Here is a 27,385-nt window from a genome sequence, read left to right as displayed (position 1 = left end):
TCATTTGTTCTTTTAATCTTTAAGCCTTTTCCTGGTTAAATAAAGGTAGTGACAATAACTGGCAAATTGGCTGTTAATCCAATCCCAGAACATCTCATCAGCATGATATGAGCCATATGCACGGCTCATCTTGTCTGGAGTGACACATTTAACCCTGAAGTTCTCTACGTTGTGTCTATGACTTTATTTGGGCATTGTTATACTACCTAATGCACCTCATGACAGACATTTCCAACTTGGAATGTTTTTTTGTGTATATAGCATTTCAGATAAAGGGCCAGCTGAAGCTTTTAACATTGTTATACGTATATATGTGTTTTGTTCCACGAGGGGCATTAACTGTTCTAACAGTGCAACATCGGTCTGTAAAACCAGAGTGTGACGGCCCTTCTGATCTCACTGTTTGTCTGTTTTTCAGTACAGTTGCATTTTTATCATTTCCTTCTCTTTTTTTTTTTTTTTCTTTAAGAGAACTGAATATGTTGATGTTGGATGTGGCTACAGATCTGTGTGGTGCGTGACAAATCTAGGTTATCGAGGCTGTATGTGGCACATTAAATCAGCCAAATGACTTTTGCTTTCATTTTATTCTACTTGAGGCAAAATATTTTGTTCTAAGTGCATTGTACAGTGTGTAGACTAACATGGACTCCTATCAGCTTCTGAAAGAAGAAACACTGTTTCCTGCCAGTACCGTGACAAAAATAAATATATTTCCTTTGGTCAGGCCATAGGCACTCTGACAAATACCATAACAAAATTGTATGACTGCAGCAGCGTAGCCTGACTGATACAATAACCCTCTTAGACTTTTTGTTCATAGGCATGTACTGTTCAGCAGACTCATGTATGTGCCCACATGATCTGTCCGTACACACACAGGCTGAAGTTCTTCTAAGAAAGCATGTGATTGTCAGGCTATATATTGAGCTAATAGGGAAAGTATTTTATTTAAAGATTACTGAATGTTTAGGCAGTTATTTATTAATAAAAAATGTACCATACATTGAAAACCTAATTAGTTTTATAATGGAAACTAGTCGACATTAGCAGTGGTTTTATCTGCACTTCGGTTAGGATTTATATGATGGTGAAGCCTGAAGATGAAGTTTTTTGTTTTTGCTAATATTATGTTTTTGTGTCTGCATCCTGTCAGGTCCGTCCGCCTTCCAGCCTGACTCAAAGTAGTCCGACCACTGAAAACCTGAATTCTGCCTGTCTGCGGATTGTTCCAGAACCGTCCATGCCTTATTACGTCAATGAGACGCTTGTTTAATCTTTTTTTTTTTTTTTTAATTGTGATTTATATTTTTAAACAAATGTATAAATTATTTTGTTTGTTTTCTAATTACATTTGGGTGTATGCACAGTATTTGGAAAGTCATTGTTGTGGTCCTGTAAGAACAAGTGTTTGTCATAATTTTAGATGGAGCTTTTATTTTCCACAAATGTATTGTTTTTCTTTTGTAAATAGAACCGATGTTTGTTTTAAATTTCTCTAAATATGTGCTGGTTTTATACCAGAAATCAAACTAGAGTGTATTATGGCATAAAGATTTCTTTTTTTTGTATTGTCTTTTTACCATAAACTTATTAAAGATTTTACATTTGATAACAAATAAGGGACTTTGTTCTTCACATGGCAAAACATAATTTATTTGTCCCCTTATTTTAGCTCATGTTTGTGTGGCTCTTCTTTTTTCACTCATGCTTTCAACTAAGAATGTGGAGTATAACACTGTGACTGAGGCTGAGACTTGCAACCTATACAATCATGTCAGGAACAGTGTAGCATGTTGGTAATGTTTACATTTTATTGTCCATATCAAACCAAAACTTGTTTTCCTCAATCTTCCTGTTTGTATCACACTAAATTAATGCAGTTATTATTTTTTTCAAAGATGTATTCTGTAAGCCCTGTGAGAATTTAAGAGGCTTTTTTTCTTATAATCATGAAATTGAGGAAACTTAATTTAAGATTAAAGTAAGTAATGTTGACAGCTATTGCATCTAAAACTCCTAGCACCAAGTAACACTTAACCATATGAAATTTTAGTCCTACAAAGACCTTGCTTGTATTTTAACGCGGACTTTAAGATGCAATGAGTTAACTAATTTACACCCAGTCACTCAGTCCAGTTAAATGATATTAGGTGTTATGTAATAAATAGGCATTGGAGCAGAACGGCGGCAGCCAATGAGCGGCCGTTGTGCAACCAACACTCTTCACCCTCTCAGTAAGGGGACTATTCGTTTATTAAGTCCGAGGGTGCCGCTTGTACTCGGGCTTCCATTTGTTGTCTCTGTGCAGTTGTAATTTAGAACTCCGCCCAACAGTCATTCGGCACCGTACAAAACGTTCGCACTTCGTGAAACGCCGACGCTGAGTGACGTAGGTCCTTCGCAGTTCAACACAGTTATGCTAACGCCGAGCTAAAGTAACATCAGGACGTTGTGTCGTAGATCGTTGTTTGACATCTTACCTGTGGATAATCCGTCCTGGCCCGCGTGGAAGACCTTGTTACAATTTACTGGTATTTGTCTGGGATGTATGGATGGATAGTTGACGGAATTTCGTCGCTGTTCGAGCCCATTAAGGGGCAAAACTCCACCGAGTGGCCCGGGAAAAGAAACTTTAGCGAAGAAGGACTCACGCGAGCAGGTGTGAAATTGGCAGTACGGCGGCAGAGCCACGGAAGACCGGCTAAACGGAACTACCAGAGGTCTGTGGATCAATATACTATGTCATTGTTGTAACTGATGCCTTAATTGTTTTTGCAGTCGCTCGGCTGTGATTAAGGAATTGGTTACGGGATGCTACATTTCATCTAACTAGCTAACCTGTACTTAGCTAACTTGTGTGAATAAACACTGATAACTCAAATATGTGTATAAGCATAAAAATAAAACATAGTTTTAATTAAACCATGGTTATTTTGCGAGATGAAATTCACCTTTGTACTTTGTACTCTGTACTACTATTCTCTAAGTATAGGAGAAATGCCATATTTGAATACAAGTAGCTCAACGGTATCTATTACAAGACTTGCATGGATCCACTTGATTTAAATTTTATGATTTATGGAGGTGAAATCATTAGTCGATTTACCAATTTACTGATAGATACCTATTTTGCAACCATTTAGATGACTTTAGTAATTCATAATTGACTAAGCATCAGAGGCTTTGATCTCAGCTTCTCAAAAGTGTGAAGGATGTGGCACTGTTTTGTATTGTAGAGACCTGAGTATCTTCAGGTGTTGGACTGAATAGACAGATGTTTGAAGCCTTCAGTTGTGGGAAACAGTGACAGCATGTGCAACTACTACTAAGTTTGCAAGTTGATAGGTGATTTAGCATTATGTCGCTTTAATGTAATATTCTGTGCTTGTGTAAATGAGAGATGGCATCAGAAAAATGTCATCACAGTAAAAATCAGTACAAATGCAAGGTTCTACTAAATATGGTCTGAAGCAACCTGATCATTTCCAAATAAATGAATAAAGTGGGTTTAAGGTGATTTGTTATACATTGTTTACATTTTATACAAATGTCCTTCTGTTACAGCGTGCATGTTGCAGATGGTGTTTGCCACAGCGACCAGGTAGAGGTGAAAAGACGTAAGCGAGGTACGTTGCATGTTAGACGAGATGTTTTGTGGTTGATATCAAAAAATCTTGTTGACATGAATTTCAGCGATTGTTGACTTGTAGCGTCCCGTCTGTCACAGATGTAGTAATCAGCTTTGTGAAGAAAACTCTAGCTGGGGTCGCGGGTTTGCTTAGGCTTCGGAAACCTCTGACGACCAAGTGTGAGAATCCACGGCAGTATGAAGACACTCAGGTAGATGCTGTGTCCGCTTCGCTCAGATGCAAACATTTGGACGTGTGCTGGTGTAGTAAACATGTTGCTGTTTTTATATTGCCTGCTCTCTGTTAATCCAGCCTGTCACTCTAATGGGCATAGATGAGCTCCACACATCGTGGCTGAGCAGCACTGAGTGGAGAATGGGTAAGCGAGGACAAATCAAATGGATTTATCCCACAGAGATAAATAAATGTTGCAGTAGTTTATTGATGGTCTTCGTGTCCATTTTTGTTCTCTCCTCACAGACAAACCAGTCGGTGGAGTGAATGACAGAAGTGGGAAGAATCCTTTTCAGAGCTCTTTACCCCCTTTAATGAGGAAATACAGGCAAGTGCTCCAATATCCGAGACTTTCCTCAGTCTTCTGGACCCAGCTAATGCATGAACATATAAGAAGCACTATTGGCGGCGCTCCATTGCTAATGCACTTGCCTCATTTTAAATTCAGTGGGACAGCACTCCCTGCAGGGCTCCCAGACAGAGCTAAGGAAAGGGAGAGGAGAGGCTCCCTCCAGCTTCTACCCTCGAGGCCTGCTGTCAGGGTGGGAAGTGCTAATCCTGAACCAGTGTGCAATGGCTTTGGACACAACCGCTGCTACAAGCCCAGTCTTACTGTGGAAGAGGTAAATATAGGTTGATGACAGGATTAATCCAAAGTTGCCTTAACTCTGCATCATGTGCAACCTTTTTTAGATGCATCAAACTGTATTTGGTTTCTGTAATACTCTCTCTTTGCATACAGATTTAAGCATTACATTTAGCTAGCTTATTTTCTAGCTAGCTGATGTTTGGGTTCTGATCCCATTCCTATACTTGAATTTAGATATCCTCTGATATATACCTATACGTTCCGATTCCAGAGCTCTTTTACTTGAGCTATCCTATCATTTAGATAAGAACATTGTTAATTTAGTGCTACTGTGGGACATTAACATGTTATAGCAACAAGATGGTAGCAAACAGCAGCACCAAACAGTCCCAACATGAATAGAATAACAAAATAATGAATAGGGAATGCAAAGAAAGTAAAGAGCAAAAACAAGAATATCTCCAAAGTTAACATTTCTTTTTTAAAATGTGTATATACAAAGAACTGTACATAAATGGGACTTTTGCTTTCAATAACTGATTTATTGGATAGATACCTGATGGTTAACTTGAAGCTATTCTTGAAGCCTATGGAGTCTGGATCTAATTAGTTCAAACTCTTTTTATTTTATATGTAGCAATTGTAAGAAATTGGAACCGGTTGCAATGACCTCGTCATTTAATCAAGTTTTGACAGTATTTCTATTCTTAGTTCTTTAATTTATAATCTCTTTTTTTTTCTGCCTCCAGACTATAAAGCAGAACAATAAGGAGCACTACCGGCGCTTGTTGGAGATGGTGACGGAGAAATACAGTAAAAGCCAGCCACTACCTTTCAACCAGACGAAACCACAAGAGTGAGCGTTGCCTTTCATCCATGTAGAAAATGACATTTCCTTCAGGTTGCTTTTAACGACACACCTCTATGTTTCTTCTTTTGCTTCCAGGGAGTTGTTGTCGCAGGTTGATCACAAAACTGCTGCTTCAGGAAAAACCTTTGAATCGGTGTCCAGGAAGGTGGGATGCACAGGTGAGATGTGTGAATGGATGTTATTGGTCTCCGAAAGAACTGCATATATTCTAAAGCTCCAGGTCCTGTGTAGGTTGGTGCCAAGGGTCACTGTCATTGTCAGTTTCTCCGAGTTTAAATGTCCTTAGGCCCAAGGTTGTGTCTTCAGATTGTCTGTTGGAAAACATCTGTCCAAATGATCACAGATTGATTTGCTTACATTATTACAGAAACTGATACTTGTTTGGGCTCTTATTATTTTTTTTAGAAGATATCGAATGACTCTCTTCTCTGTTTCACAGCTGCACCAAGTGTGTTTACATACCGAAATGTGTCCGCAAGTAAAGACAGGTTGGTGTTGTACCATTTTATCTACGCACATAATCTTTCGTGATTTTATTTAGTAACTTCTACGTAATTCCTCTTCAGGTGGAGTGTGTTTTCCATCAGCAAGTCGTTCAACGGAGGCCTGGAGGATGCACAGCCTGTTAGATACACGAAGGTAACCATTTCTTTCATTCTCTTCTGACATTTCAAAGCGTTCGTTAAGTCCCTGTTAGAGGCGGTAAGATATGGACGTGTTGACGTGTGTTCCAGCAGAAACAGGCTGCAGAGTTGGACCTTTCTACAGAAGTAGCAACTCGTCTCAATCTAGTCGACAGAGAAACTACTGCTGGCAGCCTTTCTGGCACACAAGCTGCCTACACAACGCAAGCAAGGCACGGTGATGAGGACATACCCAGGCTGACCAAGGTGAGACTAACAGTCGAAGTTTAACATTAAGTTACGGTGCTGGGAGGAAAAAGCATCACCTTATGCGTTTTTTTGACTTGATTTTGTAGGAAATGGCAGCGGAGGTGAGTGGAGCGCTCGCTCAGAGTGATCCCAACCTTGTTCTGAGTGCAGCTTTCAAACTTCGTATCACACAGCGAGACCTGGCCACACTACAGGAAGGCGGCTGGCTCAACGATGAGGTGAGATCAAGTAGAGAGTGTGGAGTTTCAGCAGGAGTTGGAAATTCTACACATTTTAAAATGACTTTTAAGGAAAAATAGAAGGAAGTCCAGGTTTGCAGTGAATAGGTTGAGATAGGCAGCATTCGTGTTTCCTCATTTTAATTGTCCTGTCAGGGTTGTTTAATTGGACATTAGTATTGTTTTGGAACCGTTTTTTATTGATCGTGTTTTTGCCTGTGGGTTTTTGTTGTAGTTTTTAGATTTTCTGCCTGTGCACTTGGCTCGTCTCAGGGACAGCAGAGGAAAATGAGCGTTAAGCTAAATGTGTTGAAGAAAGAAAATAGATGCATGTTGTAATAAGAAGGCTGATTCACTCTTCGTGAAGAGGATAAACTGAGTTCATTGTCCCTTTGTCGTTCATGTATTTGTACTCATGAATATATTCACTATATTGATTATGTACTATTTAGTTTCTGACTACTAAGTTACAGGCAAACAGTTTGGACTTCATGCAAAGTCAGTAAGAAGACTGTTTTTTTTTTTTTTGTTATGCCTTGAATTTCTGAGCGCTTTATAACATGCTTGTTTTTACCACCCAGGTAATAAACTTCTACCTTTCCCTGATCATGGAGCGGTGCTCTGGAGACGCAGGACGATTCAAAGTCTACTCCTTCAGCACCTTCTTTTTCCCAAAGCTGCGGGGTGGAGGAGGTGGGCAGACCGGAGGACACGTTGCAGTGAAGCGTTGGACCAAGGCTGTTGACCTCTTCCTCTTTGACCTCATTCTGGTCCCCCTGCATCTTGGGGTCCATTGGGCAATGGCTGTAAGTCAACCTCGTGACCTTTATCACTGTGGATTGATCATTAGTTTTGTTGCTTGTCACTGAAGTTGGCCGTTAAACGTGTTTAATAGGCCCTGCGTGCGTTCATCGCTTCCTCTGCTTCTTTTCAGGTGATAGACTTTAAGTCTAAGACGGTGAAATCGTATGATTCGATGGGGCAGAGACACGATGATATCTGTAGTCTATTACTGTGAGTCCACATTTTACTTTAAGCTCCAGGCTAGCCATCTTCTTTTTTTCTTGATGAGTGGTCTCATTGTACTCGTTTTCCAGACTCTACCTAAAAGAGGAGCACAAAGTGAAGAAGGGCAGAGAGCTCGACGGTGCCAAATGGACTGTTGGAAGCTTGAAGGCTGGTGTAAGTTAACTGATGAATAACCTAACACTTGGAACATTTAGTTATTCATTGTGTGATTAATTAGCTGTTATTTTGCAAATAGGAAATCCCCCAGCAGAAAAACGGGAGCGACTGTGGTGTTTTTGCCTGTAAATATGCTGACTATATTGCAAAAGGAAGGCCTCTATCCTTTAAACAGGTACGTACATGCATTTATTTTAAAGATCCCTGTGAAGTTTTTATTTGTAAATAAATAGCTGTTGCTGGCACAGTGCTGCATATCTTGCCAATGCGATTGCTTTTCATCAATGAAGTGGTATGAGATCATTTGCAGGAAAGTGTAAACGAACCCAAAGTGGTTCCAGTGCGAGTTCAGGGCTAGAGCCAATTCTAAGTTTGGTTCCAGCTTAGAACTGGTTTGGTTTTCCTCAGCCAGAGAACCAAAACAGAGCCAAGTCATTCCATCACTTTAAACATCTGTTTCAACACGTTTGACCCTCCCTCCAGTGTGCTCCAAGTGATCGTAGATGAGCACAGTGCAGAGAGATGGGTTATCTTCACAGACAGTTGCTGTTTGTGAACCAGCTGTGCAACAACCACAAGGATCCTTATTAATTGTATTTTTAACATGGTTTTTATTGGAACTGAAAATGATGTCTACTCTGTTGTTTTTCAGTGCCACATGCCATACTTCAGGAAGTTGATGATGTGGGAAATCCTTAATCAGAAGCTGCTATAGAGGATCGCAGTAACGGAGACATCCTCTGCGGGAGCCGTACTTGTGCACAGTGATCTTGAAAAGAACGAACTGGCCAAAGACGCGGATTCTGTTAACTGAAATCTAACCCAGTTCTAGAAAAATTAAACACTAGTCTTAAGACTTATTTATGTCTCATTTCTTGTTTGGGACATATTAACAGTTTGTAATCTCTGAGTTGTATTTGGAGACATTATTGGGATGGAAGAAGTGTGTATGTCACCCAAACTTTGGCACTGCTGACTGAATGGCTTTATACTGACGTAGGATTGTTTGTTTTAGTTTGATGTTCTGCTTGAAGTGCCTTTTGCCCTCTCACACTGAGCTCAGCCGTGGAGCATGGTTTAGTTTTTTTGTGAAAATGACTCGGTTATTTGCAGCTCGACACCAGTTTAGAAGAGCTTAACTTAGAAACTAATTAATAACAAGAATATAAGAAAGTAATTCACTACAGGTCATAATATCTACATTCCCAGGTTGATCCAAGTGGATGGAAAATAACAAAAAGAGTGACATTTAGCTATGAAATGCAATCTTTTTTTTGAGAAGTGAAAATTTGAAATGCCTCCTGTCTGGACCTTTTTGTCGGTCAAAGTGCATGTATGAATGCTTGCTGTATTACTGATTGTTTCACCATTATTTATGACTTGATTGGATCAGAATGTGTTTTTAGAGTGCGTGTGTAAGGTTTTTCCTTCATGACTGAAGTATGACAGGTTATGTTATTCTATTTAGGGCTGTTGCAAAGACTTATGGTATGCGCCATAGTTAACTACTGTACACACATGCATGTTTGTGGTAATGTTAAAGATGTGATTTCCCCTTCCTGTAATAAAGTGTTTCTTTTTTTTCTATTTGGAGTTTCCTTTTTTTCCTGCTGTACAGAAGCTTTATTTAGACCTGAAGTTACCCAAAAGCTATGCTTCGATTTGAATGATTACTTTGCATTTATAAAACCTAATACTAGTCTGCGACATTAGGGATTGCAATGCAGAGGAATGTTCAGGGCATTTTGCCACCAGAAACTGCAGTGATGTGATTAGATTGTGGTCACTGTGGTAGAAGTCTATAATGTTCTTTTAGATTGGTTGAGTTGAGTTTATTATAATCAGCTAAAATGAATACAAACATGTAACATTGGACAATAGGGCCCTGATAGTTAAAACTAGACCACAAAATCAGCTTTTTGACAGGGACTGTATTAGTATGCAGTATTTACAGGAAAATTATTTATACCCCCCCCCCCCCCCCCCCCCCCCATAACAAAAACAAAGGTAGTGACAAAACGGTCTATCGTACGCTTTTAAGAGCATACACAAAATATGTTAATGAATATTAATTTTGAAAATGAAGATTATATTAGACGCAAGGGACCATGCAAAGATATATTTTAGAAAATATATATATTTTCTTGCTTGAAATATAGTGAGGGGGATTAAACAAATGTATGTCTAATGCATTTTCGTTATCGTTTCGTTTCGTTATAAGTTTCCTCTGATTTGGGCGATATGACGTTTTTTTTTTTTCTTCGGAGAATCAAACCGGAACCGGAAGTGGGTGTGATCAAGCGCAGAACATCGGAGAAGGCTTCTCTTGTTTGATAGCGCGGGTCGACGCAGACTCCTGTGCGGTATATCCAGCTGACGATTGAGTTCATTCAGCCGTCACTTTACACCACACTTTGTAACAAATATTACATTTTGCTTAAATGAGTGACAACGAGAAAGATTTCCGTGAGCAGGTGAGTTCGTATTGCGAGAAAAAAAAGAAATGCCTCGAGTGACGGTAAGCTAGCAAAGGCTAGTTAGCTTAGTGTTCTGCAGCTGTCGTTTAATCTGTGATTGGTTAAGCATTAGGAATAAATGCTTATATGCTAAGATTACTCTGCTCTGTACAAGACAAAATTGTATTTTGTGTCTGTTTTGCTGTAGTTATCTTTTTAATGGTAATAAATACTAGCAAAATGTCGTCAGTGTCTCAGTCGATAGCTGTAATTATTGCTAAGCTCCACCATGCGGCCTGCAAGCCAGAGCATTCGGAAATGTGGTTGCCGCTCGCCACGGTTAGATGACTTTTTTCATGTGAAATAATGCCATTATTGAAATGATACTCAGCCAGCGCCAATAAATACAACTTAGTATCTATTATTTGATATCGATCTGTCTCAACGTGCAGTTTTGTACCATTGAGTGATTATTGAAGAAAAATATCATAATGAGCTAACTTAATTTGCAGCCATTTATTGTTTTCCTGGTTTTGTTGTTTTTCTTTGTCAATTTTGGTTTAAACAGAAACCAACATGCCTTATCATCCTTGTTTGTTCTTTGTCAAGGTTAAGGTTGGAAGAAAGAAAAAGGCGGAAGAAGTTTTTTATGTTTGAAGCTGATGGTGTTGATGCATGCTAATGTATTGGATGCTGAAAGGAAGCGATCAAGATCTGACCCCACTTCTAGTGTTGTAATGGCAGATGGTAAAATGGGGAAGAGGAAGAGGAAAAAAGAAGTCAGAATTTCAAACGGAAGAAAGAAGAAATGAAGGGTTGTTATGAAGTAATGAAGTAAAAGAAGTTATGAAGTTAAGATCAGAAGTATACATGGGTATGGGTAATTTCCTAACAATATGCTATGTTATTACTCTTTCACCCTGTTTCTTTCTCCTTAGCATGCTCGTTTTTTTTCCTTCTCTGTATCAGACAATACTGATCAATCCCTCCATTGTTTAAAAATTTACCTTAATACTGTATATGTCAGCTGAATTATTAATTTTTTTGTTTGAAGTATTTGCTGCAGTATATGATTTTAATTAAACAATTTGAAAATAATTAGTATCAAAGCTGCTAATAGCCATATCATGGTGAACTCCTTCTGAAAGAGGCATTCAGACAGTGTGTGCCATCATCTCCTGTCCCTTTTAGTCTTGTGTAATACCCTTAGTTGTAGAATGTTTCTGACCCTCATTTCTGGTCTACCCCAGGACTCACGGGGTGGCTCACGGAGTGCATCCCCTCGGGGCTCTGGGAAATCCACCAGCCGCTCACCAGCGCGCTCTAAAGATGGCTCTCGGAGGTCTAGGTCCAGGTCCCGTTCTCGATCCAGATCCAAGTCCAGGTAAGACGGGTTTCCGAGGGGTAAATCTACGTTATGAAGCTTTTGTGTTCCAACTAAGAATTGAGTTTTTCTTTCTAGGTCGCGGTCCCATCGAAGCTCACGCAGGCACTACTCCCGTTCTCGGTCCCGCTCCCGTCGCAGACGTTCTAGGAGCCGGTCTCGTAGCTCAGACTACCGTCGGCGTCGGAGCCACAGCCGGTCCCCTATGTCGAATCGCCGCAGACACATTGGAAACCGGGTATAGTGTCGTTCCTGTGAAGTTAGGAGGCTCCTGGCTGAATTTTTTTAATTTAACCAATGGAAGAGTTTAAAGCTACTATCAACTTCCTGTTAAAAGTGACTTCTCGTAGAAAATAAAAGTTTAAGTTAGAGCGCCTAATTTGTTTATGAGCAAAATATTTCTACAATTTGCATTCTTTGCTCACCAATGTTTTCGTGCTTGTTTACTCTTGCAGGGCAACCCCGACCCCAGCGCCTGTCTGGGTGTGTTTGGTTTGAGCCTGTACACCACTGAGAGGGACCTGAGGGAGGTTTTCTCTAAGTATGGCCCGCTGAGCGATGTCAATATAGTGTATGACCAGCAGTCGCGACGCTCCAGAGGTTTTGCATTTGTCTACTTTGACAACTCTGAGGACGCCAAGGAGGTAAGAGGTATAAAATGGGGATTTACATTTGGAATTGTAAAAATGGCGGTGATGCTAATCACGTTGCATGTTTTAGGCCAAGGAGCGAGCCAACGGCATGGAGCTCGATGGTCGCAGAATCCGTGTGGATTTTTCTATTACTAAACGAGCCCACACTCCCACTCCTGGAATCTACATGGGACGTCCCACATAGTAAGTACTTGGTAGTGACAGTGCGATCAGCGGTTTCTAAAAAAAGGCTGCTCGGAAGGGCCGAGTGTCACCATTTTATTTTATTTTTTTAATGACGAGGAGACAAGTGTCATCTCAAGCAAAGCAAGAAGCTGTTTCAACTTCTGGGTCAGATCGTACTCTCACTCAAACATGAGTAGACAATCCCGAAAAAATATCACCTGAATAAAACAACTGTAGAATTCGTCAATAGCACGGTACCATAAACAGAGGGTGGCCCACAGCCAGGACAGGACAAAAGGAGTAGTGAGTGTATTATTGTCATATATATTTTAAGGGTGATTTAGGTGCACCTGTTGTAGATCGGCTGTTTTGAATTTGATACCTTTTCATCTCTTAATTTAATAATTTTATACATATCATAGAATGTTATTAGAAATAGTACATTGATAAATCATTTAACATTAGAAACCGAAGGCTTGAAATACACAACGAGTGGAGTGGACCGATCCTGCCCCCAGTGAGCGAAGATGAGCCCCAAAAACCCTGGTGGAAGTACAGTTATTGTGGATGCTAGTTGTGGTAATAGTAAAGCGGATGTTCTGTTCTGTGTGTGCTTTCAGCGGCGGAGGTGGCGGTGGTGGAGGAGGCGGAGGAGGAGGCGGCGGCGGTGGTGGAGGTAGCAGTAGTGGGGGTTCATCGCGCCGCTCCAGGGACTATGACAGGGGGTACGACAGAGGCTATGACAGAGGTTATGATCGCGATTATGATCGTTATGATGACCGAGAGTATCGATCATACAGGTGAGTTTCCCACGTGATCATTGCAGCTGGACAGGTTCTAACTTGAGATTACGTTTCACATCCAGTTTACAGAATTTGAGGTAAAATGATGCATTCTGTGTGTAACTGTGTATATGTTTTCCCCCTTTAGACGCAGATCACCATCTCCGTACTACAGCAGAGGCTACCGCTCCCGATCTCGATCCTACTCACCTCGTATGTTTGAATCATGTTTCTGTCATTCTGACTGTAGTGACTATGATATCGACTCATTGATTGCTTTGTTAAAATTCAGTCGTTTGGCTTTTCACGTATTAACTTGATCCCTCTCCCTGTTATTTTTCACAGGTCACTACTAAACAGCGACGACGGCGTCAACAGTGTTACTTTTTGGATGCTTGTTTTCCTTCATGTTTTGACCAGATTATATATGTGTATAGGATTTCTGAATATGTTCATGTATTGGAAGTGGAACAATTTTACCAAAATAGTCTGTGTTAACGATTCAAAGTCAGTGATGGATCACACGTTTAAAGGAAGAATCTAATTGTCAGAAAATCAGCTTAAGTGGAAGTAGGCATGCATGTGCACCAAGTGTGTATCATTTTGTGCTTCACTTGAATAAAAATCTGTCTGCTTTTGGATAATCTGCTGGCATAAGGACAGGAATTCAAGGCCCAAACTGTCTTCCAAGAGATGATGCCGAAATTCTTTGTAAAGATAGGCTTTACTGACTCGTTTTTATCGAAACAGGATTCTTTTGTCATTTTTATTGGGACATTTTTCATTTCATTGTATGTGCTTGACTTCTTGAACTGTCATGATCCTAGTTTACTCTTTGATACATTTTAAATTCCTTCTTGATTTGTTGTCTTTGACTGGGTGGGAAGTACCATTTCTGTTCATTGTATATAAACAATAAAACGATACTTGGGTTATATCTGCTTTGTCCTTTATTACACAAGCACTCTACAACAATGGGCACTTTGGGGTTTGAGATTTAATGACGTTCATATGTAGCAAGCAGATGAACATAGTTATAACTTCAATATACGTTCTTGAAATTAAGTGACTTTTGCAATAATATAACTAAGAAAAATTTTGGATTATTTTTGACAACTTCAAAATAATTATCGAATTTTGTTTAAGACACTGATCGTTTCAAATGTTTTTTGCACAAAACCCAAAAATTCGGTAGCGGAAAAGTGCAAAGTAGTATACATGTGAAACCCAAACAAAACTAGACTTAACCATGGAGAATATTACCAGGTCGAACCTACAGATACGTACACTGTTTTTGCATATTTAGAAATGAGCTATCGCTTCAGTGTCATATCTACCGTCTCCTGCGTGCTAACAGCCATATTAAAGCACCTCTACGTGATGGCTGCGTCGCACATTACTTTTTCTTTCGTTTATTTCCAGCACAGTTTGTAAATTGGCGACCTCTGGTGATGAGTTGTGGAAAGACTGACCACAAAGTAAACGAACACTATCAGCCGAATCCGTCTCGGTATCTGCTCAAATGGAGAAAAGATTTATTTTTAACATACTTTTCATTAAAACAGTACATATACTGTCTTGAGTGTTTTGGTTAGTGCGTCTCTAACGTGTCATTCGAGTTCTCTCATTTGACCAATCAGAGACAGTTTTGCGTCCAAACACTTCCGCTTTGCTTTCCAACTTGCCTTTCCACTGGAGCGCCCGGTGTGAGCAGATACAACAGGAGTGAATACCACGTAGCTCATAGGCTAAGAAGAGACATAAAGGTAGCAAATTAACTATGTTCTTAGCTTAATAGCTTGTTTGTTGTGTATGATTAGAGGAAGACGCATATATGACTATTTGTTCCGTAAGATATTCTCACTGTCAGATGGCATGGGGTGGTTCCAGTTAGCCACTCGCTAACGCTAGCATGCTGTATTTGAATGAGCATATGACTGGATCTGCCCCACGTTTGGAAACACGTTTCCAGTAGAGCTAACTCAGTGGAATGGAGCCATAACTTAATAAATATCCCGACTAAATGTTTGGAATGAGTAGACATGGGTGCTATTGTGTAACCAGCTCGCTTTTATCTCCACCAGATGCCACCAAAAAAAACAGATGCCCCCAAACCGCCTCCTTTAATTGGACGATTTGGAACATCTCTGAAAATTGGAATAGTGGGATTGCCTAATGTTGGGTAAAAAGTCATGTGGATATTTACAAATAATGGTGTGTAACAACTCTGCTTGATTTTTGCATCACCATTATTTACTCTTCCATTGCAGGAAATCTACCTTCTTCAATGTGCTGACCAAAAGCCAAGCAGCTGCAGAAAACTTCCCGTTCTGCACAATCGATCCAAATGAGAGTCGGGTGCCTGTTCCTGATGAGCGCTTTGATTTCCTCTGCGAGTACCATAAGCCAGCCAGGTGTGTGTTTTGACAGCTTCTCATGAAAAGCTGGTGTTTTCTTACCCAGCACCCATGGACTTAAGCCTGACTTTTGATCCTTCTTGTCTGGCCTTTATGTTTCCTCAGTAAGGTTCCAGCTTTCCTAAATGTTGTGGACATTGCTGGTCTAGTGAAGGGAGCTCACTCAGGGCAGGGACTTGGGAATGCCTTCCTCTCCCACATCAGTGCCTGTGATGGTATCTTCCATATGACTCGTAAGTAGCCACCATTGTTGCCTTCTGCAGCTGCTGAAGAAAGTGCACAGTTGATGGGAGGTTGAACTAAGGGCCACTGCCCGATTTCTGCTTCTCCAGTTTTGTTTTATTTGTGTAACAGTTTGCTGCTCTGCTTTGTGTGCTCTCAAGGTGCATTCGACGATGAGGATATTATCCACGTGGAGGGCAACGTCGACCCAGTGCGAGATATCGAGATCATTCACGAGGAGCTGCGGCTAAAGGACGAGGAAATGATCGCTCCGGTCATCGACAAACTGGAGAAAACCGCCGTCAGAGGAGGAGACAAAAAACTCAAACCTGAATATGTAAGTGAAGTGCGTTTGTCCTGTTTCACATTTACACATCTGTGTGCACCAGCTAACGTGCTTCTTGTTGCTTCAGGATATCATGTTGAAGGTGAAGAGCTGGGTGGTGGAAGAGAAGAAACACATCAGATTTTACCATGACTGGAACGACAAGGAGGTAAAACCACATATGGACTGACTTGGGTTTGTGTGTAATCTTGTGTTGGGATATGTTGTGATATTGTATTGTGAAGTACTCCGCTGCTGGTCCTAGTTATGGACTCTACGTATTAGAATAACTGGGTTTCATAGTTGGTTTTGATAAGCGGTGATTGCATCCTCATGTTTCGTTCTGTAATGTTAACTGAATTAGTAGAACAAGACACTTGTTTTGTTTGGTAGAGCTCTTCTCATCGGATTACATGCGTACCTGGTGAATATTTGAAAATGGTGTTTTCAGAAATAAACCTTCTCCTCTTTAAATTCTCTCTGCAGATCGAGGTACTGAACAAATACCTGTTTCTGACATCGAAGCCTATGATCTACCTGGTTAATCTCTCAGAGAAAGATTACATCAGAAAAAAGAACAAGTGGTACGTTTCCCTTATCTACTCTTATCCTGTGTTTCTGCACAGTCATTCCGTTATTTATTCTGCTTTTTTCAGTCTCGATAACTGTCCTTGCTGCCTGTTTTTTTTTTCCCAGGTTGGCAAAGATCAAAGAGTGGGTAGATGTTCATGATCCTGGCGCTCTGGTCATTCCCGTGAGTGGAGCTGTGGAGTCTAAACTGTTAGACATGGATGAGGAGGAGAGGAATAAATACTGCGAGGAACAGAAGACACAGAGGTCAGACAAACATATATATCACACAGAATCTATTCGATCGGATTCTGGTCAGTGTATCGTATCCCAGTCGTTACGATTTGATATTAAATCCAACCAGCTGGTGAAAAATGTGCTTCACAATTAGTCAGAGCCCAGGGATGCTTCAGTTAACGGTCCTAAATGCAAAGATATCCCATTTTCAAAAACAATTGAAGCAGCCAGAGCCAAAGCCGATCATTTTTTATTCATGACTGCAATCAGACTATTTACTCTAGAACCAGGTACATTAGTTTCTCCCGATTAAAGAGCAGTGAACAGTTTACTTGGATTACTTGTTGATGGATGAATATACACAATATACTGAGGTGCTCCCTAATGTTGGAATTACATTAGAATTGTTGCACATGTGTTGTCTCTGCTATGATGAGCCAAAGTGGCTGCAGTGTGGGAAGCTACAATCAGCTTATAATGAATAATTAAACAAAGCTCAGGCCCAAACTGTTGATTATTATGGTTAATATCTGCAGTGCGTTTGTTAGGATTTGAGGTGCTTTATTTTTCTTTTTCTTGAGCTGCTCCATCGTGGGAAATGAATCCAGTTTGTTTTCTGTGCGTTTCTAGTGTTCTGACCAAAATAATAAAGACCGGCTACGCAGCACTACAGCTGGAATACTTCTTCACTGCGGGACCAGACGAGGTGCGAGCGTGGACCATCAGAGTGAGTGCTTTAATGTGCACAGATTTGCCTTGAAGTATTGTCCACTTTCAGAAAATATTTCACGGTTAGGTTTTGGTGTTTTAAGGCTTTGTTTTTGGAGCCATCTTCCACATCTCTGTAAAACCGAATAATGCTGCTATTTCTGTAGAGCTCCGGATTTAAATGGTGTTCGACACATTGGTATCATATCACAGTGCTACATGGAGTACATGCAGTATCTTTACTACTCGATTATATTCTTAAAAGTTCCAATATGTTGATGGGTGCGTGTTTTATTTATGTGGCGCCAACAGAAAGGGTCCAAGGCTCCCCAAGCTGCAGGAAAGATCCACACTGACTTCGAGAAGGGCTTTATCATGGCTGAGGTGATGAAATTCAGTGACTTCAAGGAGGAGGGCAGTGAAAGTGCAGCCAAGGTGTGTGTTTCTGTTGAGATTAATAATGTTGGTGTGCAGCTGATTTTCTGTGCATAACTGTGGAGATTCTGAAAAACACTGAATCCCATTTGTGTTTCTTGATTTCACCCTCTCTCTCTGTCAGGCTGCTGGGAAGTACAGACAGCAGGGCAGGAACTACGTCGTGGAGGACGGCGACATTATTTTTTTCAAATTCAATACCCCCAACGCACCCAAAAAGAAATAATTGGGACCACACAGTAAACAGGGGAGCAACTCAGATTACAGTTCAGTGAGGCCTCGTAGAGCTGCACCGGCTGCTGGTTTTCATTCTTTCTTTTGAATTTTGAGACTGACCTTTTGGTTTGAGCGGCAACAGTTCTCACAGTGAAATGACGCATTCAGCTTTTTAAGCCAGTCCATTATTTGAACAAATTGTGCTTCATTATTTATGGTGTCATGGGAAAATAGATGTAACTGAGGTGAAAAATGTATAAGAAACTGCAGCAGGATGCAGACATGCATTTTCTTTAGTCATGATGCTGCTTTTAGTGCGTTTCCTCTTACTTTTGCTTTAGTTAAGTATTAGTGACATGACAAGCTCTCTGATCCCATTGGACTACTTGTTTTGTGCTATATTCATTTTTTTCCTCATTTTTTTTTTATCATAAAAGTGCAGAGATCAGTATTAAATAATAATCTGCTGAATGTGAATTATTTTCAGATACTCTCCCTTTAATATTCTTCTCGGTATTTACAGCAAAGTTGTGATTACATGGCCTGAGGTTTCCCAAAAGCTTCTCACTAACTTGCCTCCTTAAAGAAAAGAATGAAAGCCATCACTCTGTGCTTTGCTGAGGGCAGAGCTGTGCTGCACTATGAGCTAGAGATATTGTTGTTTTATAAAAGAGCAAGGCAGGCCTCGCTGATGGTGCCTGATCAAGCCCCTGAACTGAATTCATGTTATATAAGCTGCTTTTATTGACTTTGTTTGGGTTGGTTAAAAGAAAAAAAAAAAAAGGAAAGGAAGACCACACATTGAAAGTTTCACCCTGCATTACGATTGTGGATCATCTGGACTGTACACCTTGTACACACAGTTTCACCTCCTCACGGCATCCATTATTTACGCTCCATCGTCTGATGGCACACTGTGGACTGAAATGAGAAATCTTTTAACTGAACGGAACAAATCGGTGACGAATGTCATCCACATCAATAAGCACGTGTCAATAAAAGGAGAAAAGTCTGTCGTTGGTTTTATTTTTCCAAAATTCTGTCAAAGGGTAACGGGCAAGGATCTGTAACTGTGGGATGTGCTTCTACGGTGATTCTACATTTTAAGAGCTTAATTATAATCCATCTGTAGAGGTGATGAGTTGATGATGATGATGGTGCACGGAATTTAAAGTTTAAACTTTGGAGAGTCAGAGTTTGTTTTCAGCTTATTTGAAGAAAAGGATAATTTAACTGTAAAAGGCAGAACCTAAGTGTCTCTAACTTTCTGCAATCTGAGAAATTGAATCTGTTGTGGAAAACTGATTGTGATCAAAAGCCCCAGAACAGCCACCACATGGACCATTTCACAGTTTTAACTGGGTGCTGCAAGGCATTCAGCTCTATGGAAATACAAATTTAGCAGTTTGTTTTCTAAAAACTTAATTCAACAAATGAATGTTTCTGTAAGATATTCCAAACCCAGCTATATATAGTACATTGTTTTAGCAAGCAAATATGTGAACTTTTTAAAACCATTTCCAGCTGCCAGCAGTTTTTTTCTGCCTACTAAATATACTTGTTTATAGTAAGCTGACCTTGAAATTAGACTGACTTTTACACGCTTTTTTTGGTCAGTTTTCATGTAAGACTTGCATATTCTGACAGCATTAGGCCAATTCTAATAATATACAGCAAACTATAAAGGCAGAAAAATTAAAAAAAAAAATAAAACCCAAAATGAACTCATTCAGAGGTTACAGGATGAAGCTGATAATTAAATGGTCTCATTGGCTTTAATTAATTAAATTAACAGTTAACTCCAAGTCTGGGTGTGTAATACATATTTTCAAACGGCTTGTGGTAAGGGAGGCCAACTGACGAATTACTCCGAACATTGGTTTCAAAATTGAAAGACTAATTCTCATCGCCTGTCTACTGCGGCCCTGAGGGCTGAGCAAAATGCACTGAGCTGAAACAACATTGAAGACGTAGAAAATGTAACTTTATTTTTGTGAACGATGGTTGTAACAGAAAGGCAAAAGATTTCGATGCGCCTACTGTTGTTTTCCAAATATTTCTGGTGGGATTTCGACAACTGCATTCCTTCTCCGGAATCGTTCAACAAACAGGAAACACACGTTCTACAAAAAGGCGACTGGCACCTCCGTTGGCCAATAACATCTCGCGAGAGCCCGAACTCAGCCAATAGTCTTAGACAAGAAGGGCGGGATGTCCTGTAATGTGATGCAAATTCGACGGTCAAGCTTGTTAGTCCCACCTTTTTGTGTTTCCCGCACCGTCAATCAAAATAGAAAAAAATCGACCCGAATTCACCGATCAACACTAGCCCGCCTTTGATAAAATAATCATGTTCGGAGTTTAGTTGATCTGGTAATCCTCCCGGTTACTACCAATCACGCTATGACTGGTACGTAAACGTTTAGCGCAACGAAGCTGCAACTAATCGGTGAGTTTGAGAAACCTGCAGCGGAGCGAGCTGCGTCTTTTTATCGTTAGCACTGCTAACTAGCTAGATATGGTTAGCTAACTGGGCTAGCTGGTTAGCCTCGGAGTTGACAAAGTAAACAGTCGGTCTGGGCTGAAATCGCCCCACATTTTCCGCTGCAAAGTTGAATTTCGCAGTGAGCTCCTTTTGGACTGGAGAGTGGGGATGCTTTGCGGGCTTTTCTGGCAGGCAGGAGTTGAAGATTACAGAGTTTTGCTGAGTTTCCCCCTGTCTCCCTGCTAGCGCCAGAGCAGCCTCTGAAACAAGGAGAAATGGCGTCCGCGGACGTGGACAGCAGTCAAAGCGAGTTTCTGCAAGCCGGTGGCGCAGCTGAAACACAGGTATCCCACATTTTTTAGCTCGCTCGCTATCGATTTCTGGATGTGTTTTTGAGAGCATAAAGTTCACACGTTTTAAAATTTTGATGGCATGGGGTGAAAGCCGTACACTTCCTGTGTTCCCCTCAATAACGGCCACCCACTTTACCCCTGTAAAACCCGCCCATAGTGGGTAGGACACTGAAGTCAGTCACTTGGGTCGGCTCGCTGGAAGATAGCCGGTCTACCTTGGGCTCGGAGGATGCAGGGATGTGATAATGTTGCAGGAGTGTCGTCCATAATCATAACAGTAGCGTTCAATTGTGTTGTAACGGCCACCCATCCCCCACTCTCTGCTCGCGACCATTTCTGAGCCTGTTCCCTTCACTCTGTGTGTTGGTGGCTGCTTCTGTCTCGTGACTGTCCGTTCTTTGCATCAGAGCAAAAAATCTGCATGATCCCCCCGCTGTACTCTTGTCTTTGATGTACCAGCGCAGTCTCCCAAATCATAACTGATTTACAGACAATAGCCAGGCTTGTTCCCTTCTCCTTTGATGTAATCTGAAGCTGAGATAAGTGACTACCACCTCGCAGAAGCTGGTCTGTCTTCGTTAATCTGAGTGTTGATTGTACTCACAGACAACAGATATGTCAGCCATTCAGCTGACGGGTTCGGACCGATGGGAAGTGTTAACTCCAGTCTCAGCTGGGAAGGAAGACCAAGGTGTCGTCCACATTCCAAACTCGGGGATTGTCACGTCCAACGGGCAGTACGTGCTTCCAATTGGGAATCTTCCCAGCCAGCCCATTTATGTTACAGCATCTGGTAGTGAGGCTGCAGCCAATGGAGTGTCAAGCATTCAGTATCAGGTAAAAAGAGACAGAAACACATTTAAAACACCATTTGAACTCCGCTCAGGTAATGATCTTTCTCTCAACCGCCAACCTGTCTTCCAGGTCATCCCGCAAATTCAAAATGCAGATGGGACACTTGCAGGATTCTCAACACAGGGATTGGATGACGGTTCGGGGCAGATTCAGCTCCTTCAAGATGGCAGCCACGGCAGCATTGGAATCAGCTGCGCCACAACAGCGACCACAGACCTGCTAACGCAGGCCGGTCAAGTTCAATCAATCCAAGGAGTCTCGTTGGCTGGAGGCTCAGCGTACACAGGCACCGTACCTGTAGGGCTCCCCGGCAACATAACATTTGTCCCTATTAATAGCGTGGATCTGGAGTCGCTTGGGCTGACTGGAGCTCAGACAGTCCCCATCGCAACGGGGGTAACGCCTGAGGGCCAGCTAATCATGAGCAGCCAGGCGCTGGAGAGTCAGGGCCAAGACGGCGTCTCCAAACAGCCGCTGCTGACGGTGAACGACCCTAACACCAACCAGGAGCTCTATGTGCCCACCACCACTTCTTCCGCCAACCCCTCTCAGCTTCCTGAGACTATAGATGGCACCGGGGTTCTTACTCAGGCCACCGCTGTGTCTGCGGGTGTGTCTGATCCCTCCTCAGAGAACTACAACTCCCACAACCACCTGCAGCAAATCCAGGTCAGCAAATAAGTATTTCCACACTGTGTATGTGTGTCATGCCTGTTTCTTCCCTGAAAGTCTGATCAGTTATATAAGTTATATGAAATCTTAAAACATTTTTCTTTCTTCATATTGATTGCTTTAATCTGTTCAGACAACTACATTCTTGAAAATCAAATGGGTTAGGAGGGAAAAATAATTAATGCGGTCCACGATAAAGCCATAACTGATTGTGTGTCGTGTTTGGTATTACTTTATTGGCACTGATTTGATGGGTGAACTCTGTGATTTAAATATCTAAAGATTCCACTCGAAGCAATAACGACTGTCATCCCCACAGTCATCTAGAAGGGATCCATCTCAGATGCAGTCTAGCATTAAATTACAATCTATATCGGAGGGCCAAAGCACCTAGAGATGGGAGGCGAGCAAACTCAGCTCGCCTCAGAAACTTTTATTCTTTATCTGTGGTTTTCTGTCTTCAAAAAGCCACCCCAGTGTTTGTTCTGGTTCTTCTGGCTTCCCTCTCCCAGACGTCGCTTTCATGCCTCATACTTCTGCTCGTTTAATGGGGTCGAGTCTTGCACAGTTGCCTGGTTTGGCATTGCGTGTTTGAAACTACGAACCACCACTTCTAAAACCTGTACCCTCAACAACTATTTCCTCCTCTTCATTCTTCTTTGTTGCCCCCTGAACCGAACTCTTCTTCTGCACCCCTTTTATGGCATTCGTGTGTTTTTCGTCCTGTTTTGAAGGACCCTCTGCCATATGGATATTAAAAGTTAGAAAGAAGGTAGTAAAAAAAAAAACACCTATTCATTTAGTAAAGACATTAGATACTAATATAGATATAGTTTTGAACGATATTGTCTTTTTTTTCCTCTTGGATCTTGTAATTTCACTGTAATTTTAACACTTGCGTCAGATTTCATAAGCTTTCACTCGAGCTTTTTGAGTCACCCACACTGCTGTTTACCAAACACGCAAGACGAGTTGGGACCAGTTCGATCCATAATCAGTATCAGGTCCTCTTATTGACGTCATTCACGGGCCAAACTGTTTCCAGATCCACATGCAGACCCAAACTCCCCAGTCTGATGCTGGCTTATGTTATAATGGAGGTTTAAGCTTGCAACCAAAATGTTGTTGCATTAGTTATCTATCAATAATTCAATTAGTTACCCACTAATCCTATGTATACATGTTTGTCTGCAGACATACTTAAATTTCTCAGAGTTTAGATGTAACTATCAAAGCAGACAGAGCCTGTTATGGAGTGAGCCGTCTACAAGCTCAATGTGTTCTTCGTTTGGAGATCTTTTAAGTGTCGAAACAGAGAAGACTTGTGTGTGTGTGTGTGTGTGTGTGAGGCAAACAGTGTGACAGACAGAGGTTGGGTTGTATCACTAATAACAATCGGGAGGAAAAAGCACTCCCGACCCGAGCAGCAGATCCTCGTTATTTTCTGTAGTGATGAACTTAACAATAAGCCACTATCTGTTATATAAAATGTCGGATTTCACAGCCTGATGAAAAGCTGAATTAAGGTGGGATTTATTTATCTTCCTGGAAGGAAACTGGTACAGCCAACAGTGATCTGTGGTAACTTTACACACTATAAATGTTCAACCAAAATACAGGTGCTGTTTCCTGCCCTCCTGCTGCTTTAACTTGGTTATTTTTCTTCCCGCGGGGACTGAATAAATGATTATATTCTCCCTTTATTAACGTGTGTCTCTAAAATTCTGTATGCAGTTACATCGTGTGCTTCAAGCCTCGCTATCGACCTCGAGAAGTCTGACACGAGTGCCGCTTTCGTAGCCTTTGTTTTTTAATAGGTCTGCTGTGCTGTCCCCTGCTGTGCAGGTATCCTCCTCCAACGCCACCACTATCTCTCAGCCCATCCTGCATCTGTCTGGGGACGGTCAGGCCCAGGTAGCCCAGGTGGCTCAGGGCCAGGACATGACTGGAGCGGCAGGCCAGACTCTTCAGAGCGTGCAGCTGGTCAACCCAGGGACCTTCCTCATCCAGGCCCAAACTGTCACTGCTACTGGACAGATCCAGTGGCAGACCTTCCAGGTAGTGTCGTGTTTCTGACCGGCAAATCGCTTATGAAATTGTGCGGCGAAATATCACGGAGATCCCCTTTTCCTTTTCAGGTTCAGGGTGTCCAGTCACTTCAGGGCCTCCAGTTGCCCCAGGGACAGGGCCAGGCCCAGCAGTTGACCCTAGCCCCGGTCCAGACACTTCCCCTGGGCCAGACGGGTCAGGTCAGCCTACCCAACCTCCAGACTGTCACAGTTAACTCTGTAACACAATCTGGAGTTCACTACTCACAGGGAGAGGATGCATCCAGTCCAGCTGGTACGATCACAGACATAACTCTTCCTTTTTATTTATTTTTTTTACATTAAAGGGGAACTCTGGTATTTTTAAAACTAGACCTTATTTCTGGCATGAAATACATTTATCCACTCACCAAGAACAGTTTAGATCGAGCAGGTCTATGGAATCCTTTGGAAGCTATTTAGATAACTAGCGATCCATATAACGGAGTGAACGGGGCAAAAACGATGTAGCCTCTAAATAAGGCATTATCTGTCTTTATTTCAATACTTTAAGACGAATGTATGTATGAATGAACGAACGTGTACTATAGCTCTGTTAGCACATAGGTGCTGTTATGTAGCTACTTGCGGCTATAGGAGAGCTAACGGAGGGATTTCTACACAGGCACTCTACTGGGACCACTTCATCCACACACCCATTATTTACTCCTTTCTCTGTGAGTCGGCTAACTTCACACGGAGTTTGCTATTGCTAGTTTTGTGCAACATGGCAGAATATTTATCAAATTTTGACAACGTGAACGACGACTTTGAGTAAGATGGACGTTCTTTCCGGAGTGAATGAGCTGTGCTGCAGCCATGTGTGTGGAGGAAGTGGTCCCAGTAGAGGTGTGTGTGGAATTCCCTCTGTTAGCTCTCCTTTAGCTGCAAGTAGCCACATAGCAGTAGCTATGTGCTTATATGGATCACGGGTTATCTAAATAGCTTCCGAAGGACGCCGACTTTCGCCAAACTGTTCCCGGTGAGTAGATAAACGTATTTCATGCCAGAAATAAGGTCTAGGTTTAAAAATACCGGAGTTCCCCTTTAACTCCTCACTTATAGACATTCTAAATCTTCCCCTTGTTCACCCACTTCTCTACTGTTTTAGGTATTCAGATAAAAGAGGAACCAGACTCAGAGGAGTGGCAGCTGAGTGGAGACTCCACGCTGAACCCCAGCGACCTGAACAACCTGCGTGTTCAGATGGGAGATGAGGACATGGAGACGCCGAGCGGGGAGGGCAAGAGGCTCCGCAGAGTAGCCTGCACCTGCCCCAACTGCAAAGAGTCCGGGGGAAGGTGGGCCCCTGAAAACACACACACTACAGATTCAGATGTGTAGCTTTTTAGCTCATCTTTGTCCAATGGAACAACAGTTCTACAGGAAAGATGTCGTAAAATCTGTACCGATCCCCAATGATATCCACGCTCACCCTACATTTTTTTTCTCTCCCCATTTTCACTTGCAGAGGTTCAGGGATGGGGAAGAAGAAGCAGCACATCTGCCATATCGCCGGCTGCGGGAAAGTCTACGGGAAGACGTCTCATCTGCGAGCTCACCTGCGCTGGCACAGCGGAGAGAGACCCTTCGTCTGCAACTGGATGTACTGTGGGAAGAGATTCACCAGGAGCGACGAGCTGCAGAGACACAGGAGGACACACACAGGTAAAACCACTCTCTATGGAATAAAACGCGTTTATTTAGATAAACCTGTTACCAGCACAGAGGATTGTGTGCATTCTTTAAATCCTCTTTAAACAAACTAAAACTACATATTGAGCAACACTATTGGAAAAATAAGTCAATTGTATGAATATTTCTAATGTAAAAGCCACTTTAAGGACCAAAACATTCATGTTACATGTAGGATGTTTGGGCTCTCAGTACACGGTGAACAGACTTTAGAAGTTTTCCAGGCTTTCTTAATTGGTGTAACAGAATGACCTCCCTGTATCTGGGTCATTCGAAACGGGCAGCGCGGCTCATTGTTAGTTTCCGCCAGCGTACGCACCCACTCGGATGTAAAATGGGCCCTTTTCCTGAGCCACCCTGTCTGATCTGTGTTCGTCCTGGCAGGAGAGAAGAAGTTTGTGTGCTCGGAGTGCTCCAAGAGGTTCATGCGCAGCGACCACCTGGCCAAGCACATAAAGACTCACCAGAACAAAAAAGGTGGGGTTCCCTCCTCCACGTCTCCGCCCACCACCGACACGGTCATCACCACGGACGGCACCACACTCATCCTCCAGACCACCGCCCACGACCTTGTAGCCAATCAGGAGATCCCTCTGCAGCTGGTCACCGTGGCGCCCGGTGAGGTCATGGAATGAGGTGGGGGTGACAGGGGTGAGGTGGCTTTTCTGAGAACTGGCCAGTCACAGGGACCTCTTGGGCTTTTCTCTCCCCCTTTTACCTTCTTAATGTTTTTTTTTGTTTGTTTTTTTTTTTACATATGAATATATACGTAAATATATATGACAAATATATATATTTTAAGTGAGAGTTATCTTGACTTTATGTTTGTTTTTGCAGTCTTTTTATAGTAGGGGGGGCAAAAGAAATAACAAAATGTGGTTGCTACATACACATGTAAACACACACAACCCCCCCCCCCCTCACCAATTAACACTCAAAACACGACATGAATACTCAACACGATGAAATGCCTTATTTTGTATTATACTCTTGTATAAAATGCTGGAGGTGCATGTGTTTTTTAAGCTTTTGCGGATGATGTAACT

At 41.8% G+C, this 27,385-nt stretch overlaps 5 protein-coding genes across 13 annotated transcripts in view; all 5 read left to right on the top strand.

Moving 5' to 3' along the window:
- pcnt (pericentrin) overlaps positions 1-1,616 on the top strand; it is a 34,960-nt gene extending 33,344 nt beyond the window's left edge. For 2 of the 3 annotated variants that reach the window (XM_072365742.1, XM_072365741.1), the window contains one exon: positions 1,157-1,615. In XM_072365742.1, the coding sequence (XP_072221843.1) occupies positions 1,157-1,188 (32 nt within the window). In that variant the 3' untranslated portion in view covers positions 1,189-1,615. Of the gene's footprint in view, positions 1-1,156 lie in introns of all 3 variants that reach the window. The other variant, XM_072365740.1, reaches the window with a different exon arrangement.
- Positions 1,617-2,370: 754 nt separating this feature from the next.
- On the top strand, positions 2,371-9,207 carry senp2 (SUMO specific peptidase 2). Of its 2 annotated transcripts, none has more exons than XM_072365272.1 (17): positions 2,371-2,723; positions 3,568-3,629; positions 3,731-3,843; positions 3,945-4,011; positions 4,113-4,194; positions 4,315-4,489; positions 5,205-5,311; positions 5,402-5,484; positions 5,766-5,814; positions 5,893-5,965; positions 6,064-6,216; positions 6,306-6,437; positions 7,019-7,243; positions 7,372-7,451; positions 7,535-7,619; positions 7,702-7,797; positions 8,275-9,207. In XM_072365272.1, exons 1-17 carry the CDS (start codon positions 2,548-2,550, stop codon positions 8,335-8,337), a joined length of 1,821 nt encoding a protein of 606 aa, XP_072221373.1. In that variant the 5' UTR covers positions 2,371-2,547; the 3' UTR covers positions 8,338-9,207. The 2 variants fall into 2 exon arrangements, with proteins under 2 accessions (XP_072221373.1, XP_072221372.1); XM_072365271.1 differs by having other exon boundaries at positions 6,061-6,216.
- A 702-nt stretch (positions 9,208-9,909) lies between these two features.
- Positions 9,910-13,999, top strand: LOC140269958 (transformer-2 protein homolog alpha-like). 3 transcript variants are annotated; one of them, XM_072364998.1, is made up of 9 exons: positions 9,910-10,096; positions 10,688-10,729; positions 11,329-11,462; positions 11,541-11,700; positions 11,918-12,106; positions 12,183-12,298; positions 12,901-13,080; positions 13,211-13,275; positions 13,408-13,999. In XM_072364998.1, exons 1-9 carry the CDS (start codon positions 10,064-10,066, stop codon positions 13,416-13,418), a joined length of 930 nt encoding a protein of 309 aa, XP_072221099.1. In that variant the 5' UTR covers positions 9,910-10,063; the 3' UTR covers positions 13,419-13,999. The 3 variants fall into 3 exon arrangements, with proteins under 3 accessions (XP_072221099.1, XP_072221097.1, XP_072221098.1); XM_072364996.1 differs by lacking the exon at positions 10,688-10,729; XM_072364997.1 differs by lacking the exon at positions 10,688-10,729 and having other exon boundaries at positions 9,910-10,140.
- A 747-nt stretch (positions 14,000-14,746) lies between these two features.
- On the top strand, positions 14,747-19,204 carry LOC140269957 (obg-like ATPase 1). The gene is made up of 11 exons (XM_072364995.1): positions 14,747-14,828; positions 15,147-15,244; positions 15,333-15,476; positions 15,585-15,712; positions 15,863-16,038; positions 16,115-16,195; positions 16,513-16,610; positions 16,723-16,863; positions 17,464-17,560; positions 17,854-17,976; positions 18,101-19,204. The coding sequence occupies exons 2-11, from the start codon at positions 15,147-15,149 to the stop codon at positions 18,200-18,202; spliced, it is 1,188 nt and encodes a 395-aa protein (XP_072221096.1). The 5' UTR covers positions 14,747-14,828; the 3' UTR covers positions 18,203-19,204.
- A 1,071-nt stretch (positions 19,205-20,275) lies between these two features.
- On the top strand, positions 20,276-27,299 carry LOC140270463 (transcription factor Sp3-like). 4 transcript variants are annotated; one of them, XM_072365613.1, is made up of 9 exons: positions 20,276-20,641; positions 20,924-21,021; positions 21,637-21,867; positions 21,955-22,554; positions 24,358-24,615; positions 24,696-24,900; positions 25,756-25,945; positions 26,116-26,312; positions 26,724-27,299. In XM_072365613.1, the coding sequence occupies exons 2-9, from the start codon at positions 20,953-20,955 to the stop codon at positions 26,972-26,974; spliced, it is 2,001 nt and encodes a 666-aa protein (XP_072221714.1). In that variant the 5' UTR covers positions 20,276-20,641; positions 20,924-20,952; the 3' UTR covers positions 26,975-27,299. The 4 variants fall into 4 exon arrangements, with proteins under 4 accessions (XP_072221714.1, XP_072221716.1, XP_072221715.1 ...); XM_072365615.1 differs by lacking the exon at positions 20,924-21,021 and having other exon boundaries at positions 20,277-20,641; XM_072365614.1 differs by lacking the exon at positions 20,276-20,641 and having other exon boundaries at positions 20,648-21,021; positions 24,403-24,615.
- Positions 27,300-27,385: the final 86 nt, after the last annotated feature.

This window comes from Leuresthes tenuis, unplaced genomic scaffold, assembly GCF_036924035.1.
Source record: "Leuresthes tenuis unplaced genomic scaffold, fLeuTen1.0.hap1 SCAF_15, whole genome shotgun sequence".
NCBI classification, from domain to species: Eukaryota; Metazoa; Chordata; class Actinopteri; order Atheriniformes; family Atherinopsidae; genus Leuresthes; species Leuresthes tenuis.
This window is presented reverse-complemented; position numbering and strand designations above follow the sequence as displayed.

What these genes read in the sequence shown, in the direction of transcription:
- senp2 (XM_072365271.1), top strand. Translation starts at nt 2,548, where the DNA reads ATGTATGGATGGATAGTTGACGGAATTTCGTCGCTGTTCGAGCCCATT. An exon ending in CCAGTCTTACTGTGGAAGAG is followed by an intron (nt 4,490 to 5,204) that starts GTAAATATAGGT and finishes TTCTGCCTCCAG; the next exon opens with ACTATAAAGCAGAACAATAA. An exon ending in GGGTCCATTGGGCAATGGCT is followed by an intron (nt 7,244 to 7,371) that starts GTAAGTCAACCT and finishes GCTTCTTTTCAG; the next exon opens with GTGATAGACTTTAAGTCTAA.
- LOC140269958 (XM_072364998.1), top strand. Translation starts at nt 10,064, where the DNA reads ATGAGTGACAACGAGAAAGATTTCCGTGAGCAG. An exon ending in CGATCCAGATCCAAGTCCAG is followed by an intron (nt 11,463 to 11,540) that starts GTAAGACGGGTT and finishes TTTTCTTTCTAG; the next exon opens with GTCGCGGTCCCATCGAAGCT. An exon ending in TACATGGGACGTCCCACATA is followed by an intron (nt 12,299 to 12,900) that starts GTAAGTACTTGG and finishes GTGTGCTTTCAG; the next exon opens with CGGCGGAGGTGGCGGTGGTG.
- LOC140269957 (XM_072364995.1), top strand. Translation starts at nt 15,147, where the DNA reads ATGCCACCAAAAAAAACAGATGCCCCCAAACCGCCTCCTTTAATTGGA. An exon ending in ATGACTGGAACGACAAGGAG is followed by an intron (nt 16,196 to 16,512) that starts GTAAAACCACAT and finishes TTCTCTCTGCAG; the next exon opens with ATCGAGGTACTGAACAAATA. An exon ending in TGCGAGCGTGGACCATCAGA is followed by an intron (nt 17,561 to 17,853) that starts GTGAGTGCTTTA and finishes TGGCGCCAACAG; the next exon opens with AAAGGGTCCAAGGCTCCCCA.
- LOC140270463 (XM_072365613.1), top strand. Translation starts at nt 20,953, where the DNA reads ATGGCGTCCGCGGACGTGGACAGCAGTCAAAGCGAGTTTCTGCAAGCC. An exon ending in ACCACCTGCAGCAAATCCAG is followed by an intron (nt 22,555 to 24,357) that starts GTCAGCAAATAA and finishes CCGCTTTCGTAG; the next exon opens with CCTTTGTTTTTTAATAGGTC. An exon ending in GGATGCATCCAGTCCAGCTG is followed by an intron (nt 24,901 to 25,755) that starts GTACGATCACAG and finishes CTACTGTTTTAG; the next exon opens with GTATTCAGATAAAAGAGGAA.